The 18,673-nt window shown below is 44.4% G+C and overlaps 1 protein-coding gene across 1 annotated transcript in view; it reads left to right on the forward strand.

The window, feature by feature from the left end:
* Window positions 1-18,673, forward strand: part of LGR5 (leucine rich repeat containing G protein-coupled receptor 5) — a 127,141-nt gene that overhangs the window by 58,535 nt on the left and 49,933 nt on the right. Inside the window, exon 3 of the mRNA XM_038549570.1 lies at window positions 15,223-15,294. Coding sequence (XP_038405498.1) covers window positions 15,223-15,294 — 72 coding nt within the window. The remainder of the gene's footprint in view (window positions 1-15,222; window positions 15,295-18,673) is intronic.

Below are 18,673 nucleotides of genomic sequence, written 5' to 3' on the forward strand. Positions count from 1 at the left end.
CACATGACACTATGTCCACCTTTTCAGAAGGAGGGTATTCTCAAGTCTCCCCCCTTAGGGTTTCATCTGTATTTTTGATGGCCTTGTATTTTTAGCAAGTGCTGTTGTTTTACTACTGAAATCAGTTGAATATCTGCCCAGATTATTACCCAGGGATACGGTGGGGGCCGGGGGAGGGCTCAGATGATGAGACTGTCCAGCAAGTTTGTATCATTTGTGGGTTTTCGCTCGGGGTTGTCCAGGCTCCCCTTCGCCCCTCTTCTCTTTTCTCTCTGGCGATTTCCATCACTGAAGAGTAACCTTGGTCAGGGCCGAGTCCTCCTCATCTTGGTCAAGGCTTGGATGTTATAAATAACCAGCATTTTTTTGCTGGATGAACCCACGCGTGAATGAATACTGAGAAAACAGGACATGTGAACAGTTAGCTGCCTTAGGAAAAAAAACGGATGGGATAGACACTAGCCAATATTTCTAAAGGTTACCTGTAGCAAATTTCAAGTAAGGTTTTTCTCCTGATTTCCATCCTTCCCATCCTCCCTTCCTCACTGTAATTAATACATGATGCTCAGTCCCATTTACACCCTCCCAGACCGTATTTCGAAGGTGTGCATTTGCTCTGCTTTCCTCTTAAATGTCCTCACGCCCCGCGATGGCACAGGCCTGAGTCCTGAGTCAACATGCACCTCAACTGTAGACCACGAACTGAATCAATAAACCATTCACTTCCCCAAGGACTTTGTTCAGCAGAGTTCCTCCCTCCTCGACCCAACTCATTCAAAATAACTCCTCTTTCTTCATGAAGTAAACGTTAATTCTGTTCCAAGGCCGTTTTTTCAAAAGGTAATTGAGAAAACTCAAGGAAGAAAAATTTAAAAAAAAAAAAGAGGGAGGGGACTACCCTTTGAAAAAGATATTTTTCTGTATTGTCTTAGTTTTATATCTGGAAAGTCCATTAAGCGTGTCGACCGTGGAATCACGGAATTTCAGAAATCGCAGGGACCCTTAAAGGGCTATTCATTCTAGTTTTTTCATTCTGTTCTGGAATTCCCTCTGCTGAGCTGGCTGACTTGCGGAATTCAAAAGCTAGACCGCTTTCACATATATAATCCTGTGTTGCATCTGACTGATGTTTCGAAGACATCGTTTTTCATTTCGTGGCAGAAGGGCATAGTATTCATAGAACCTGGAGAAATGCTCAACTCCCCTTGGTTTATTCCTTTGTTCCCAAGGCTAATTTTAGGGTGTTGTCTTTAAAACAAAACAAACCATAACGAGAAAGCACCTGTTTTGCAGAGCGTTGCGATTATGCCTCAGTTAGATTGCTGATCATTTCTATCAGACTTAGCTGTGCTTAAGTCTCTCTTCTCTTCCAGAGTGTAAGAGCTTCAAAATAATGACATGTTATATTATAAGGACAACAAATAGTGGTTTACTCTGTACCAGGAACTTTCAAAACACTATATACACGTTTTCCCACTAAACCCTCCTAACAGGAGATCCCTGGGGGGTCAGCAGTTTAGCATCTGCCTTTGGCCCAAGGCGTGACCCCGGGGTCCCGGGATCGAGTCCTGTATCAGGCTCCTTGCATGGAGCCTGCTTCTCCCTCTGCCTGTGTCTCTGCCTCTCTCCGTGTGTGTCTCTCATGAATAAATAAATAAAGTATTTATAAAAAAATAAAAATAAATAAACCCTCCTAACAGCCCCATAAACGTAGTTTGTTTGTTTGTTTGTTTGTTTGTTTTAAGAAATGATGAACAGAGAAAATAAGGAACTGGTTCCAGATCATGCCCATAAAAGTAGATTTTTTTTCTTTTCTTTTCTTTTTTTTTTGTTTTTTAGTTTTTGTTTTTGTTTTTTAAGAAATGACGAACAGAGAAAATAAGGAACCAGTTCCAGATCACGCGATGGTTAAGTGTCAGGGCTAAGATTCAAACCCACCTTCGAAGCTACCCTCACAAAGTTGAGGGAGGCTTAGGAATTGCACATGGTTTGTCCGTGCATTTCTCTCCCCTAACAGGGCCTAGAACAGCAGTTTGCACAGTTGAATCCTTTAAAGTGTTGTGTTAAACTGAGTTTGGTAATGATCGGTCTGTCATATTCTCTGTCTGTGCGTTTGTGGAGGAATGAAAAAGAGACAGTGATTCATCCCTCGTCCGTCCCCGGAGCTTGACAAAGGTGTCACAGTTTAAACTCCTCTAAGAGGGATCCCTGGGTGGCGCAGCAGTTTAACGCCTGCCTTTGGCCCAGGGCGCGATCCTGGAGACCCGGGATCGAATCCCACGTCAGGCTCCCAGTGCATGGAGCCTGCTTCTCCTTCTGCCTGTGTCTCTGCCTCTCTCTCTGTGTGTGTGACTATAATAAATAAATAAAAATTAAAAAATAAATAAAATAAATAAACTCCTCTAAGAATCCAGAAAATCCTAAAGGCACTCACTGGCTCCGCATTTAGAAATACACGGTTATTACAATCACTGGAGAAAGTGACTGCCTGAAGCAAGTGTTTAAGAAGAATAAAAGCGATCACCGTTCATGGTCTCCCCTTCCTCGTGACATTCTGGAATGCTTCCTACCTGTGCCACGTGTGTTGGCACACTCATGTCCTGCTTATCGTTTGTTATTCCTTTTCCTAACTCTGCATGGTGACCAAACATGCACAGGCCAAATGTCCTGTTGTGGCAAAGAGGAGGAGAGCCTTTTCCTTCCAGAAACAAAAGCAAAAAACAAAAATCGTATGAGTGTGGCAAGGCTGCGCTGTGTAGAGAGAAAAAGCACAGTATTTAGAGGCAACACGCAGGACTCTTGTCCTGTCTCTGCCATTCCCTAGCTGATAATCCACTTGGCCCCGCTGGGCCTGCGAGGGTAGCAGTGAGAGCTACCTGCCTGCGTCTTGGGATGTCTCTGAGAATCGAATGAAATGATGATGAGAGAACTTTGCTAGACTCTAATTCATGCCCTGAGCTGTATTAGCAAAATGGGAGCACCTTCGGGAAGATTCTAACCTCCCTCTTTCCTATTTCCTGAGCCCGATTGTGCGGCCACTCGGGGATCCAGGACTTGGGAAGGAAAAGTTGTTTCAAGCTGTGAACTCTAAAGGGTTTACAGGATCAGGGCGGGATGGCCCTTTACCACATTGGGACAATCCGTGCACTCATTGCGTTTCTCTCCAACAGTGTCTCTCTTGGTTCTGTTGATTTGGTTCTAACAAGGACTTGTCTTCATGTTCGCTCTTTGGACAAATAAAAGATCCTACATTTGAGCCCTCAGAGCGTATTTAGATGAGAAGAGCTAATGGGAGAGCATGCCTAGGGCGGACATCTACTGGTCCCATGAAACTTAGGTTCGTAGGCTGGTGAAACCAGAGGGGAAAATGAACTGTTACCATTTTAAACAGTGTGCGTTTGAAGGCCTTTGTTTCCGAGGAGTATTTTAAAATCTTTCCAGATTCTAATGCTATTGGAATCAAATACTCGATTTAGCCGTCAAGGAAACATGAGAAGCTCTAGGGAGGTCTGTTTTTAAGTTACTATTGTTCCTTGGAACTATTTGCTCATATTATGGTTGGCCTTGAAGAATCTCTACATAAATAGTAGATACCGATTATTGCAGATGAAATGTGTAATGAGAAATACCACCAAACTTCCTGAAAGCACAATCTATGCTTGTTACTTCTGCTTCCTCATCATGTTGCTGAAAGTGCTGAGAGCTGTCCTGCCTGTCTTTTGAGATTTTTTTTTCCTAAGGATCAAATGAAATGATGATGAAAGAACTTTGGTAAACTGTAATTCACATACTGGTTGTGTTAGTAAAGTGGAAACACCTTCATGCCCGTGAGTAATCTTCCTGCCCCTTGGCTTTGTCACAGTGCTCAGTCCCTTGTCTTTGTAGGTCTGGCAAATGATGAAAAATGCTGCCTCTTTGAAATTCTTTTTCTCTAATGTTATTTCATGGCAGTTATTTTGGTTCTCTTCCGAATGTCTACCCATATAGCTAGAGATAGACATTTAAGGAGCTGTCCCCGGGTGTGTGCACACGTGTATGTACCTTTTGTTATGACATTTTTGGCAGTGTTCTGCAAGTGCCCTACCTCTCTGGCTCCTCTTCTTTTTCTCTTTAGCATCCTTTCCCCTCCACTCCCAACTCCTATAAAATGTAGGTGTTCCCCAGATCATTGCAGTTCATTTCATTGTTTCCTTTCTCAGGTACTTTTCAGTTCATTCATTGAATACATCTTTATGGAGCCACCAGGAATGTAACAGAGAAGAGTTGCTATGGTTCACCCGCTCATTCAACAGGTCCCCATCCCAGGGGAGCTCACAGTTTAGTCAGAGACAGATATACTCAGTGAGGAAACCAGCACCTATGCTATTTGTATCAAGAGTGAGGAAGAACACAAACACAGGTGGAGAATAACTAACAAGAGAGGACAAGGATCAGAAAGTATCTCTAAGAAGATGACATCTAAACTGAGATCAGGAGATCAGGAGAATGAAAGGACATTGGTGGTCCTAAGGGCTGGGATAGAATGTTTCTGGCAAAAGAGTAGTGTAAGTAGAGGTCTTGAGGTAGGAAAGAACATGACATGTCAGTGGGCATGGAATAAGGTCATCAGGGCTGAAACATAGTCGGAGGCAGGGGGATTGACACAGGATGAGGTTGGAGAAGCAAAGACGAGATCATGCACGACCAATCAGGCTACGTATAGAATTCAAATAAGAGCAGCGGAAAACCATTGGAGGGTTGCGTAGAGCTAGTGAAGCAATAGGGTTTATGATTTTAGAAGATTTCTCTGATTTCTGTATGCAGAAGAGATTGGGGAATTACAGAAGCAGAGGAACCTGATAGGAGGCTACAGACCCATTAGGAGACAACTGCAGTTGTCTGGAAAGAAACCCAAGAGTTGAACTATTTTTGTTAAGATAGATGACCACCAAATCAATATTTCTTTTGTCTTTGACCGCTGCACCAGTGGTTCTCAAAGCATGGTCCCTGGACCTGCAGTATTGGCACCTCCCGTGGACTTGTTAGAAATGCAAATCCTGTGCCCCATTCCAACCTAGTGAATCAGAAATTCTGGGATTGGGCCCAGGAAACTGCCTTTAATAAGCTCTTTAGGTGATTTTGATTCATGATAAATTTGAGGACCATTACTCTAGGCCAGGGGTTCTTGAATTCTAGTGAGATCAGAATCTTCTGGAGTGCTTGCTAAACCTATCACTGAGACCCAACACAGCATTTCTTCACCAAGTTGGACGTGGGAGGGGAAGATGTCAAGAATTTGCATTTATATAACATTATCAGGGGATGCTGGTACTACTAGTCTAAGGTCCACATTTTGAGAATCATCTGCCAAGTGACACTTCCACCTAGCCTACCAATACTTTAAAACCTAACAAGTGCAGAACCAGATTTCCTCGTCCAGCCCCCCCCAACAAGCTTTTTCTCTTGCCTTTCCTGCTTGCCATCAGCATTCTTACCCAAATTTGTGATCACTGTGTCTGTCACTCCTTTTGTTCTGTAATTCTTTCTCTCACCCCCAGTATCCGCCAATTTCCAAGATCCAGAACCCACAATTCCACAACTGTCTTTCCCATTCGTTTGCTCAATTTTATCACCACATAGTTCAGGTTCCTACTGTCTCTTCTGGATAACTATTAAAATCCATTAAATAATCACCTCTCCTAATTCTCCAACAAGTAATGAATGAATCATCGTTTCTGGGAATGGAAACCATAAAGGCCTTTTGTTGATCTTATCAATATTATACTGAGAGAACTATTTCAGAGTTTCCCATCTTCGCATATGCATTAGTATCATCTGGAGCATTTTTAAAACTACTAATTACTGGGACTTATTCCCAGAGATTCTGCTATAATGGGTCTCAGTGGGGACCCAGACAGAATTTTTTTAAAGCTCTGCAGGTGGGCTGAGACCCACTGGGTTATATGGAAGCATCACAGCGCAGGAAGACAGTCAGGGACTCATCAGTTGATTGATAAGGGGGTCAAATGGAAGTCCGAAGGTGAGAGATGATTGTGAGTAAAGTTATGAGACTAGATGCCAGAAGACTCGTGAGAGGTAGTCAGTGAAACAGGGAATTCAATGAAGGGCAACAACTGATATTTTGGAGGCAGGGGATGTCTTGTTTTGATACGTGTAGGACATCCAAATGGAGGTGTCATTAACACAGTTGGAATGTGAGTCTTGAGCATGGTGACTGTGTTCCAGAAATAATGACTAGAGAGTTGTTTACAAAGAGGTGATTTGCGGGGCACCTGGGTGGCTAAGTCAGTTAAGCGTCTATTGATTTTGGCTCAGGTCGTGATCTCAGGGTTGTAAGATCAAGCCCCATGCTGGGTGAGGAGCCTGCTTAGGATTCTCTCTCTCCGTCTCCTTCTGCTCTTCTCCACCCCTCTCTCTTCCTCTAAAAAACAAAACAAAACAAAAAAAGAAGTGATTTTTGAAGGTGCTGGGGCAGATGAGAACCTTGAGAGAAGGTATAGGCTCTGTGTTTCCCAGTGTGGCCCTCACCCATATTAAAATCACCTGGGCTGATACAGATCCCTGAATCCTTCCCCTTAGAAACTCTTGATTCACTAAATCTGGGTTGAGGCCTGGGGATCTGAATTTTTTGTGGCTTCTCAGGAGATGACAATACACACTAAAGTTTGAGCACACTAGACAGAGAAAAAAGAAAAGATGTAAGGACAGAAACTTGAGGACCATCTATGTTTGGAGGATGAGAATTAAAAGAGGGCTAGCGAGAAGAAAGAGAGACTGCCAGTGATAGTGGTGAGAGCAACAAGGTTGCAAAGATCTGGAGAGCCATCAAGGAATCTGAGTAAGAAGCAGTGAGTACGGTTTTCTTCTGGCCTAAACCACAGTGATGCAGCTATTTGTGTCCTTGTGTTCTTCCTGTTTTAGATGGATTTTTCCTGACCAACCTAAGTTCCGGAGCACCCTACTTTTAGCCAAAGTAATGGTTAAAAACTCAAATTTTTGAGCCAAAATGCTATGATGAACCAAATTCTCTTGTGTAAACTTTTCTATGTAAGCATGAGCAAATAACCTCTCTCAGGCTCATTTTCCCCTCTGTAAAAGGGGAATAGTCGTGTTGTTTAATATGATTTTATAACAATTAAATAGAACAATATATGGAAAGTACTTAACATTGTGCCCGGCGCTTATGAATTAACTAATAAGGGGTAGATACTACTTTTACGCCACAAAGCACCGTATGTGGCATATTGGAAGTACTCACAGGAAGGGCACCTGGGTGGCTCAGTCGGTTAAGCATCTATCTGCCTTTGGCTCAGGTCATGGTCTCAGGTTCCTGGAATTGAGCCCTGCACTGGGCTTTCTGCTCAGTGGAGAGTCTGTTTGTCCCTCTGCCCCTCCCTCTGCTCGTGCTCTCTATCTCTCTCAAATAAATTTTTTAAAAAAATTTTAAGTACTCAAAGAAATTGCTGAATTTAAATTTGATACATAACGAAGGAATATTCTTCAGCTGTTTCTGGTCTGGTTATGTGACTGACCAGGCATCTTGGAATAGTTATGCCAGACCAGAAGCAACTGTAGCACGATGGCCAACTGTCTTTAGAAACAAGATCAAATGATCCATCAATACTTATTGATTCGGCTACCTGCTCTGTGGGAGCAGTAAGATTCCTGACCTTAGGAATCTATAATCCAATGGGGTAAACTACAAATAAAAAGGTAGAAAATGAACCTTCATAGACATAAAATATGTCCTACACGAAAGTTGACTGTGGACTGAAGTAATTAAGGGAAACCTCACAAAGGAGTTAATATTGAACTTTACTAGTCTGTGATTAAAGAAACCATAGGACTTTATGCCCTCTGAAGTATTATTCTCTGTTACCCTGAAGAGTTCATTTATTCACTCCAGTGGTCTTAGCCTTTGAAACTTGAAATCTGAATATCATTATCCTAATAATGAAAACAAAATGGATAGCTCACAAATACACAGAAAAAAAAGAACGATTTTTGACTGGACTTGACCAATGGGATATGCTTAACTTATGGAGGAGGAGGGATGGAAACCATATTTTTTTTTGAAAATCACAATTTCTTGAAACATATTAGGAAAGACACTTATTTCTTCCAATGGGAAGAAAAAGAGTTGATAGGATTTCAAGGTCCTTGCATCCAAGACTGCTAAATAGGCTTCAGCAAACCTTACCAAAGATGAATACCAGTGGGTTAATGTCTAAGCATCTGGGCCCTTCTGAGTAGCGTGGACATCTTATAAAAGAAAACCCACCACGGTGAGCTTGGTCAATTACAAAGATGATGCATTACATCCAGCAGAGATAAGATTAGTAGATGACATCTCATTAAGAGTTTCATCCTATTTATGTCTAACTCTTCATCATCCAGACACTTGGCTCCTTTAAGGACAACCCAAAACCACACTCATCAATGGACGGGGTGGCCCCAAAAGCAAGAAGAGCACTTAATCCGTAGAGTTGAATAATGAATGGCCAATCTGAATTGACCATGAGGTTTGTTTTCATCACTTTGTCTTTTGAAAGTCATCAATTACAAAATTATTACAGTTCTTGCTAATTTTATTATAGAAGAACTTTTTCACATGAGAATATTTTGATGCATCATGCAGGAATAGGAAACTTTAGAGATTTCATGTTTAAGTGATAGTTTAACTACAATTATTGATCACAACCCAGAAGAATGAAAAGACGTTTAGAAACAGTAACAGAGTCACTGGAAACTGATATCAGAAAATCACAGAGAAGGAAAACAGTACCAGAACACTGGAAATCAGCAGGTGTCATCCAGAGCTTCAGAACAGGAAGAGCGGGGGCAACTACTACCATCAAGCCTGATCTTAGCCGTCACCAAATTTCTAGAACAAATTAATTTTGCAAGGATGGCATGTGTGCTGTCCGGGTCTCATGTACTCTGTAAAAAAATTGGAAAATAAAGCAGTAATTTCTAGGAGCAAAGCATGAATTTGCTAAGTAGTCAGAAATGTCTTCTTTTAATTAATTAATTAATTTATTTATTTATTTATTTATTTTTATTTTTAGAGAGGGGAGTGTAGAGGAGCAGGAGAGGGAGAGAGGAAATCTCAAGCAGACTCCCCACACAGAGCCCGACTCAGAACTCGATCTCATAACCCTGAGATCATGACCTGAACCAAAAACCAGGAGTCTGACATTTAATGGACTGAGCCCCCCAGACGCCCCAGAAATGTCTTCTTTTAAATCATAAGGGTTATCATATTCAAGCTCATCCTGCTCTGATTATTTAAGTAGCCCTGCTGCTACATAACTGCTGTGCTCCCTAACAAAGACTACATTACGTGTAAGTAAAACTGGGCAAAGGACACTGGTTTCCATTTTACATAAAACCTTTCTGAGCTTTGGTATCTTTACCTACAAAATATGGACTATAATAATCTCTGATCTATGTCCTGCTATGAAGTAAGGGAAAATGAAAATGTTACACGGCGAGGGCAGCGCCTGGGTGGCTCAGTCAGTTTAATTGTCAGATTCTTGGTCTCAACTCAGATCATGATCTCAGGGTCCTGGGGTTGAGCCCCAGATCGGGCTTGTCTGCTTAAAAATTCTCTCCCTCTCCCCTCCTCCAATGCACCCTTGCTCCCCCTCCCTCCCTCTCTCCAAAATAAATAAATAAATCTTTTTTTAAAATGTTACAAAGAAAAAAATAATAATAAACTGATTAATAAGTAAATAAAATTTTAAAATGTTACATAGGGGCACCTGAGTGGTTCAGCCAGTTAAGCATCTGACTTTTTTTTAAGATTTTATTTATTTATTCATGAGAGACACAGAGAGAGAGAGAGAGAGAGAGAGAGAGGTAGAGACACAGGCAGAGGGAGAAACAGGCTCCATGCAGGGAGCCCAACGTGGGACTCGATCCTGGGACCCCGGGGTCATGCCCTGGGCCGCAGGCAGATGCTAAACCGCTGAGCCACCCAGGAGTCCCCAAGCATCTGACTCTTGTCAGTAAAACTAACAATAGAGGGACAACATGAATCTTACATCTGGAGCAGTATCTTTAGGAATAAAAACGTTTTTTTATGCCATATAAAAAATATATAAAAAGTCTTCCTTATTAAGTGGTATCTTAGTATAGAAATGAAGATGATGGAAGAGATATTCCCATGAAATAATTTTAGAAATAGGAAAAAAAAAAAACTTTCAGACCAATGGTATGTGGGTCTCTGGGGCTGGAACAGTTGCCGGAGATTTGTTAGTTCAAATCATCCCAGGAAAGATGTGTGCACAGTTCTCATTATCTGTGTATTTGTTTGAAAGCCTTCTTTCCTCTATAGTTTATATGTATTTGATTTTAGAGTTCCTGAGAGCATCCCACATGGTGAAGAAATCAGAGGGGGACCCAGTGATTGCCGTCAACGGTTGTTTTTGTCAGTGAGCTGGGACTTGCAGCAGCCCAGCAGGTAGCTAACAGCGCCATGTGAATCCCTTTAGGATGAGCTCCCCGGAAGCACAGGTTCCCGGGTCCACGGGTTAGTTGTGGATGCAGACTTGGGCTTCGCAGCCCTCGCCCAGGAAACAGAAACAATGCGTGGGAAGTGATAGGAAGGTATTTGGCCTGACAACGATTTCCACTAACAAGATAAGTAAATAAAAAGTTTGGACTCCCTCCCTTTCATCTCCAACGTCTGCATCTCAGGAACCATCAAGGCTCCTTGATGACCCTGGTGGCTTTGGTGGCCCAGGAGCCGAGCCCACGTTTGAAAGCTCTGCCCTGGACTCAGAAAGGTACCATTGAGGTTCGGGCCGCGAGCAGGGGCAGTTAGGGACCCTTGGGATGAAATGACCATTATCTGTCAGCTCAGTGTAACTGGTCAAGTCACATGTCACCAGCCAAGCCTGAGTGGGCCCTCGATCCGTAACCGGCTCCCACCCACACGCAGCTCCTTAGCAGGCTGCACCAGCACGTAGGGTAGCCGGCCGACGTGAGTGACCTACGCTATGGCCATAAACAGAAAGCGCTCTTCTTCTGGGGCAGCCTGTGTTTCACCCCGACCCTCGGAGGCTGCCGGCTGGGCCTCCCTGTCTCCTGCCCCACATGCCTGCGCCAGCGCCCCCACCTGACCTGCTCTGGTCACCCCCACACACACACTTCCACTCCACTCTCGCCTTTAAAAGCTCCTGGCAGAAGGACCAGTTTAAGGCACAGATGCGGGGCTCCAGGGGGCTCTGTCAGGTAAGCGGCGGCCTTTGGCTCGGGTGATGTCCGGGGCCTCGGGGTACAGGCCAGCCTCGGGCTCCGGGCTCCGCTGGGAGCCTGCTGCTGCCTCCACCTCTGCCCCTCCGCTGCTCACTCGCTCTCCCCCTCCTCTTAAATGAAGAAATAAAATCTTCAAAAACTAAACCACCTAAAGCCCAGATCTGATGACATGCCCTCTCCTGGGCCGTGGCCGCCAGAGCCCTGCGGGAGGTAGGCCCGGGCGCCTCTCCAAGTCACCCCTGCCCTTGTCTCCGTCTGTCACCCCGCTCCGGCTGCGCGGGCCTCCCTGTAGTACCCGCTCAGGGCCTTTGCACGACCGCTGCCCTCACCCAGGGGCCCGCGTGGCTCAAATGTCCGCTGAAACGCCGTCCCCGCCGAGAGGCTCCCGTGCAACCTCGGGGCTGAAATACTATCTCGCTGCCCCACACGCTGCTCGCCAGCCCCCTACCCTGGTGGGTTTCTCGGAGTGGGTCTCGTGTGGCGTGTTGCTGTGGCATCGCCAACGACTGCGTGGCCCGTTAGCAAGGAGGCTGGCAGGGCCTGGGCCAGGCGCACCTGGTGGGGTCAGAGCTGGGCATACCTGGAGGGGTCCGGGTGGGGCGCACCTGGCGGGGTCTGGGCTGGGCGCACCTGACAGGGTCAGGGCCGGGCGCACCTGGTGGGAGCCGGGCCGGGCGCACCTGGTGGGGTCTGGGCACACCTGGCAAGGTCGGGCCGGGCGCACCTGGCGGGGTCAGAGCCAGGCACATCTGGCCCCCCTCAGGCCTCCTCAGCACCCCACAACGCAGGCACAGGCTGCCGGAAGGAAGGGGAAGGCCATGTCCCCCTGCTTCAGCATGGCTGTCAGGAGCACGGCGACAGCAGTGCCCCAGAGAGCTTGGAGTGTGGCTGCCAGCCACCATGCGAGGACCAAGGGAGGTCAAGCGAGGCGACGACGCCGCAGTCGGAACACTGGCTGCAAACGTGGTCCCTCGAGCCCGGCATCTAGAAAGGTCTGTGACAGGGGAGGCCAACCAGCCTCGACAGCTGATTAATCTGACTTGAGGGCCGGGCGGCTGCGCCCCGTGAAGCCCTCGGGGGCCCAGGGCCACTTGCGCCTCCCTGTCCTTGCCACGCCTTCCTCGGAGGGCTCTCCAGGCCAGCGCTGCCCGCAGGAGCTCCCCGTCAGGCAGAGCGGAGGACAAGCAGCCTCTCTCGGGGGTGACCCAGGACCCCCCAACGGCGCTCTGCTCACAGCCCGGTGCGGCTCCAAGGAAGGCCGGCAGGTGTGGTCTCGAGCCGGGTGACTGGACAGTCCACTAAGCTCTGGGTACAGGCAGCTCTTCTGGAAGGAGGGGGCGACGGAGGCAGGGGACAGCTGGTGGTGTCCACTCCGATGTATGGGGCAGCCCCTTCAGGGCCAGGCGCTGCAGAAGGGCCTACCCTGGATACACAGGATTCCCACACCTAGGGAATAGCCGGTGTCATGTCTGTGACGGGACAAGTGCACACCGGACACGAAGTGGCCAGTGAACCCACTAGAGAGGCACAAAGTGCCCCCAAAGCGGGGCCAGGCCAAGGGGAGGTTGCCCATCAAGCTTGGAAAGCGAAGTGATGCAGTCGCTGAGAGGGCCGGGCAGGGAGAGCAAGGGGCCGGGGGGGATGCTGAGGCCAGCGAGCCTCGGGTGCGCGCACTCCAGCACCCAGCTCAGGCCCTGGATGGCGGGGGCGGCTGAGGATGCGGCCTTCCTTTCCATCTGGCTTGGGAACCGGTGAAGGATGCTGAGCAGGGCAGTGATAAGGTCAGAGTTGGTGTCCCAAAGACCACCAGCGGACGCAGGATGAGTGGGGGTGGGGGATCCAATGTGGGAGGCCGGCTGGAGGCCATCCTGGGAGCCTCAAGGGGTGTTCTAGAAAGACAACCTCATAGGAAACAAGCAAAACACCCGTGGACCCACCCCGGTTACATATTGGCTGACTCCCACGTCACCGACTCGCAGTGGAAGCCTTCACCGTGCTCTGCGCTGGCGGCCCTCACACTCTTCTGACCACAGGCAGGAGGAAATCACTTTCTTCCCCGCAAGCCAGTTCCACCAACATATTTCGAAACAAAGCTTTCATAAAATGGTACTTTTACTAGAGTAGAAAATTCAGTCTGTGGTTGTTGTACTTTGGGTTTGTTTTATTTTTTCTCGATTCTCTTCCAAGCCAGTCAATTTATGTCGGGTTTGAGAAAGACTCCCGTGGCCACCACACGGAAGGCAGGGGAGCACGCTGTGAAAGCTGTCCACGTCTCGACATGACTAGATTGGTTAACAGAAGGGAAAACAGATGAACCCAAGACGAGTCGGAGAAACCAGAGTTCCAGAGCTAGGGAGACCTGAATAGCTACGTTATCTCCATCTTTCACGGGATCAGGGAGGAAATGAAACTTAGAAATACAAACGTACTTGACAGCTAGAGCAAGATGACAATTGTGATCTATTCTCATTTCAAGTCGATTTGACTTGGATCGAACAAATCATGCTTCCTAATGCACGTATGAAAAGCGCCATTCAGAAGTTCTGTGTATGGGATCCTACTTACGTCAATCCTCAGAGTTTAGGGGCCCCTGGGTGGCTCAGCGACTGGGCACCTGCCTTCCGCCCAGGGCGTGACCCCAGGGTCCTGGGAGCGAGTCCCGCATTGGGCTCCCCGCATGGAGCCTGCTTCTCCCTTTGCCTGGGTCTCTGCCTCTGTTTCCGGGTCTCTCATAAATAAATAAATAAATAAATAAATAAATAAATAAATAAATAAATAAATAAAATCTTTTTTTAAAAAATGCTCAGAGTTTACTATTAGCGTGTGGACCCGCACAGGATGCTGATTGGAAGGCACACGCCCAATGGTCAGGGGACCATTTCAGTCCCATCAGGGGAACTCAGCAGAACTGAGTTCTGTCTCATTTGGAGATAATATCAAAATATGAATGTGAAGCTGTTAAGCCCTTCAGGAATAAGCGTCAGTCAAGTAGGCCCCTCCACCCTCTACCTCCATCTCCATCTCCATCAAGAAAACACAGGGGTGTCTTGATTCCCAGTGTTACCCGCCCCTCTCCAGTGTGATCAGCTCCGTAAAAGGTCCTGTGCTCTCCTGAGTCACTGTGTTGGTGGTGTTGGATTTTCCATCTTGTGGGACCATCGAATACCCAAGGTTATGGGACTTTGAAAAAGGACTGAACCGGATGCTCTGGGGGCCATACCTTGCCCATCTTTTTTGCATATGTTGCCACCTTGACTGTTTTCCACTCAGAAAAACATTATAGGCTTTTTAAGTTTTACCGGTTCATGATGTCAAAACCTTCCATTACATAAACCATGTTAATGTCTTTCATACTAAACACGCTTTATTGGTTTTCACTTTTTAAGGCATCGCTCAATCACACCGTTAATTAAGCTACTCTACCCTTTTCCGATAGGGTTTGGGGGAAAGAAACAGTAATAGTCTACATTCTTATTTGCCAACAAGTAAGAAAGTTGGGTATTTTGTGAGATAATTGCAACAGAAATACTCTTATGTTACTTATGCTTATAGAGGTTAATTGTAAAAATCATGTGACCATCACATTTGGACGATACAATTTTTGAAGGATATTATGTGTTGCTAACTTCTGTATAAAATTTTTTAGAAAAAAAATAAAATAAATAAAAATTTAAAAATAAAAAAAATTTTTTAGAAAGGAGAACTGCATATAGTCTAAGCTAGTAAATGATTTATTGTCTGATAGGTCATGTATTATATGCCTTCGCAGGCATCTCTTTTGCCAGTTTTTTTATTAGAAATTTACACAAACTTTTCACGGAATATGACAAGACAAAGTTTTTTACAGTTATCTTTGGCGTTTGTGGTTTGAACAAAATTCTATTGCATTTCTTAACAACTAAATGAATTCCACATGAAGAGAACTCTGCTCACTGTCTCTCCTCTCCTTGAAACCCACAGACGTCTTGCCGGAAACGCTTTGACATACATTCCCAAGGGAGCATTTGCTGGCCTTCACAGTCTTAAAGTTCTGTAAGTAAACAGAGTGTTATTTGTTATATATTTTTTGGTCATGTTTCTGTTTTTAGTGTCAAGTGGATGCTAATTAACTTGTAAAGACTAAAGTCCTCTAATAAGCTCTTTAGAACCATAAGATAATTCATTTAAATTCAAGTCTACTGGGTAGCCGGGGTGGCTCAGCAGTTCAGCACCACCTTCGGCCCAGGGCGTGATCCTGGAGTCCCGGGATCGAGTCCCACATCGGGGTCCCTGCATGGAGCCTGCTTCTCCCTCTGCCTGTGTCTCTGCCTCTCTCTCTCCCTCTCTCTCTCTGTCTCTCTCTGTCTCTCATGAATAAATAAAATCTTTTAAAAAATAAAAATAAAAAATAAATTCAAGTCTACCTTCACTGGTACTGCAGAACCACATTATACCTGGCTGGATTCATGTATGAAAAGAAATTCATGTCTTCTCTTCTAATTTAATATCTAAAATGCCCCTAAAGAAGCAACTTAGCTCAAACTCTTAATAGAGCATTTCCCTTTCCTTTTGTGTAATGAAGTTGGGGACAGTGTCTTGGATCATTTTCATCCCCAAGTGAATAAATCATTATGATGCTGACATCATGAGACCACAGCCTCAAACCATTTGTCAAGCTGGTTTCCATGTAATGCACCGAATAAGGATTAGCTAAAAAAAAAAAAAAAAAAAAAAAAAAAAAAACCTCCACCAAGTTTATGTTCCACTTGTGAATAGAGAAAAGCCTAGTGCATAACAAATATACTGAGTAGTTATTTCATTGAGAATCATTCATTCATTGAGACTTGTAAAGGTAGTTTTCTTATTATTTAATATCCAGTTTCCCAGTGTGTTCATCAGAAAATTCACTATTACTGAATACGTTTTTCTTCTAGTACTCACTGCTAGATATTTTTTCACTTTATTCCTGTAGGGAAAAAAAAAGTCACCTAGGTAGAGAAAATAGGTAACATGAGTTGAAAATCATACCAAAAAGAAAAAAAAAATCAAACCAGGAAAATTTTATCTCAGAGAATATACTGATAAATATCCTTTTTTCTTGAGATAAAAGTTATGAACTCTAGGGAGGTATTTGATATACTTCTCCTTAATGGGAATTGCATTTCACTGGCATGAGACACTCATAGGTTATTAGAAAAGCAGTTTTATTTAAAATTAGCATTTCATTAAAAATTAAATTTAACAGCAGAACCATCAGTTTGGTCTGCTTACATAGTTAAGTTTGATCCCCCTATGCTTAATTTGGTTCGCTATTAGTCAGAAATCTCTTTAGGTTGTCCTATTACCAAATCCTCATGTTAATTCATTACGTGGTTAAATTTTGAGCTATAGCATCAACTCTTTAGCGCACTGACAACTCCATGTACCCAGCAAAATACTTGGAACCATTCAAAATGCGTCATAAATTAATCAAGTTTAGATTAGACAAATAAGATGTTGTTTTGTCAAGGTTGAGGTATGTGCCACAGAGTATTTTGGATACTTGTTAAATAAATGATACTAGAATCAACTATTTTAATTCACTTCACAAAATGTGTTTTGGGTGTACTGAGCAAGACAGAGCGCACATGTGTGTGCATGCACGGGATTGAACACATTTTTGCTAAAAATACAAAAATCAATAGGTGTGGTCCATACCCTTGGAAAGTTTATAATATAGTGATGGGCTGTGGGGTCAGGATAGTAGGACGAAGACCAACAGATCTCTGATTCATCTGAGAAGTGTGTCTAGAAATTTATGCAAGACACTGTGGAACTCCAGAGGTTGGGAAACGTTTACTCTGGTCTGATGGGTCAGGTTTAGCTTCCTGGGAGAGATGTTTTTCCAGAGATGACCTGGGAGCTGAACCTTGGCACACCTATGAAATAGCCATCCATAGCAGGTGGCCACCTGAGGGGATAATGTCCCCAGAGACACAGAGGCAGCTCTAAGAAGGTTGGTACTCATCCTTTGGCAAAAGGTGCAAAGTATCTGGAGAAGAGCCTGGACAGATAGAAAAGGGTCCTGGTCCCGGGGATCGTGTACATCACGGCAAAAACACACGGGCGTTATCCTGTTCTGGGCATAATGAGGACTCAAGGAAAAGCTGTCAACATAGGAGTGGCAGTTTCAGACTTAGCAGTTCAGCGGGATCGCTGTGCACCTGAAGAGGACCTTAGAGGAGCAAGACCTCTGCCAGGAGGGGTCTTCACTCTTCCTTTGCCCACTGATACTCAATGAGCAAATTCAGTCAGCAAATATTTTGAAAATGTGTTGACAGTAGAACAAGGGTCCTCAACCACGGTCACTTTGCCTGCCACCGAGTGGTGTGGAAATGCATGGGGACCTCTTTGGTTTTCCAGATGATCGGCACAGAGTAAACTGTCCTGTGATGTGCTACTCAGCCCAGCATAAAGGAATCTCCCGCACATGACCTGACGTCAGTCTGTCCCTCCAGGCCAAATGGAAATCAATAATATCTTCATGCATAATAATACTAAAAGGTTTTACAAGAAGTTCTGCATAAGCCTGATAATTTGTACAGGAGAAGTTAAATGGCATAAGTATATTCTCTTAAAACCATTGAACAATTCTGTTTATGCATTATTCCAGGTATTGAATGAAATATTTAGTTGAAAATAATGTTAGTGAGGTGGATTACTTCAAAAGCCACAGAACAAATTAAAGATGAATAAAGGCGGAGGTGTAAAACTTCTTAAAAAATAATTGCCATTAAATCGGAAGAGAAACATGAAACATAAGGGTCTCACTGAATTTCATTAACAGAGGTTGTTTTATAAATACTTTGTATTTTGGGCCCTTAAAAGGTTTAGGAGAATAGTCATTTAAAAAAAATCTAGGTTGTGACGATTACATAATAATTTCTTTATTGGGGGTGGCCTGTTGCTTTTGTAACCTTGCTCTTCCACTCTCCACCCCTGTCTACCACCCAACTTCTATGAAGGCAATAGTGTGATATTCCTTTTTCCAATTTGGCTTCAATTCCCCATTGCCTATATGTTCTCCAGGACCTCTTGAACGACTGGAGAATGAATGCTTGCCGCAGCGTGTGATGGAGCTTTAACATAGGATAAACGTTCCCTGTGGTATTTCAACCCTACCTTTATCTTGTCCTAGTGGAGAATTATTTTGACACTACTCTTCTCTATAAGGAAGTCATTTGTGAAAATATCCATGCTCATTTGTGAGAGTCTAACATTTCCTGACTTTCTCCCCTAGAACATCTAAAATTTGTCTTAACATGTTATCTTTATTTTAATAAAGGTTGTTTCCATCCTTCCCATAAAAATATAGTCTGTTATATATCTTAACTCTAGTTCTTATTCTAGCATCCATGAAGACCTATAATCTCATTCCCTCTTCTTGAACAGA

Source organism: Canis lupus, chromosome 10 (genome assembly GCF_011100685.1).
Source record: "Canis lupus familiaris isolate Mischka breed German Shepherd chromosome 10, alternate assembly UU_Cfam_GSD_1.0, whole genome shotgun sequence".
In the NCBI taxonomy this organism is placed as follows: Eukaryota; Metazoa; Chordata; class Mammalia; order Carnivora; family Canidae; genus Canis; species Canis lupus.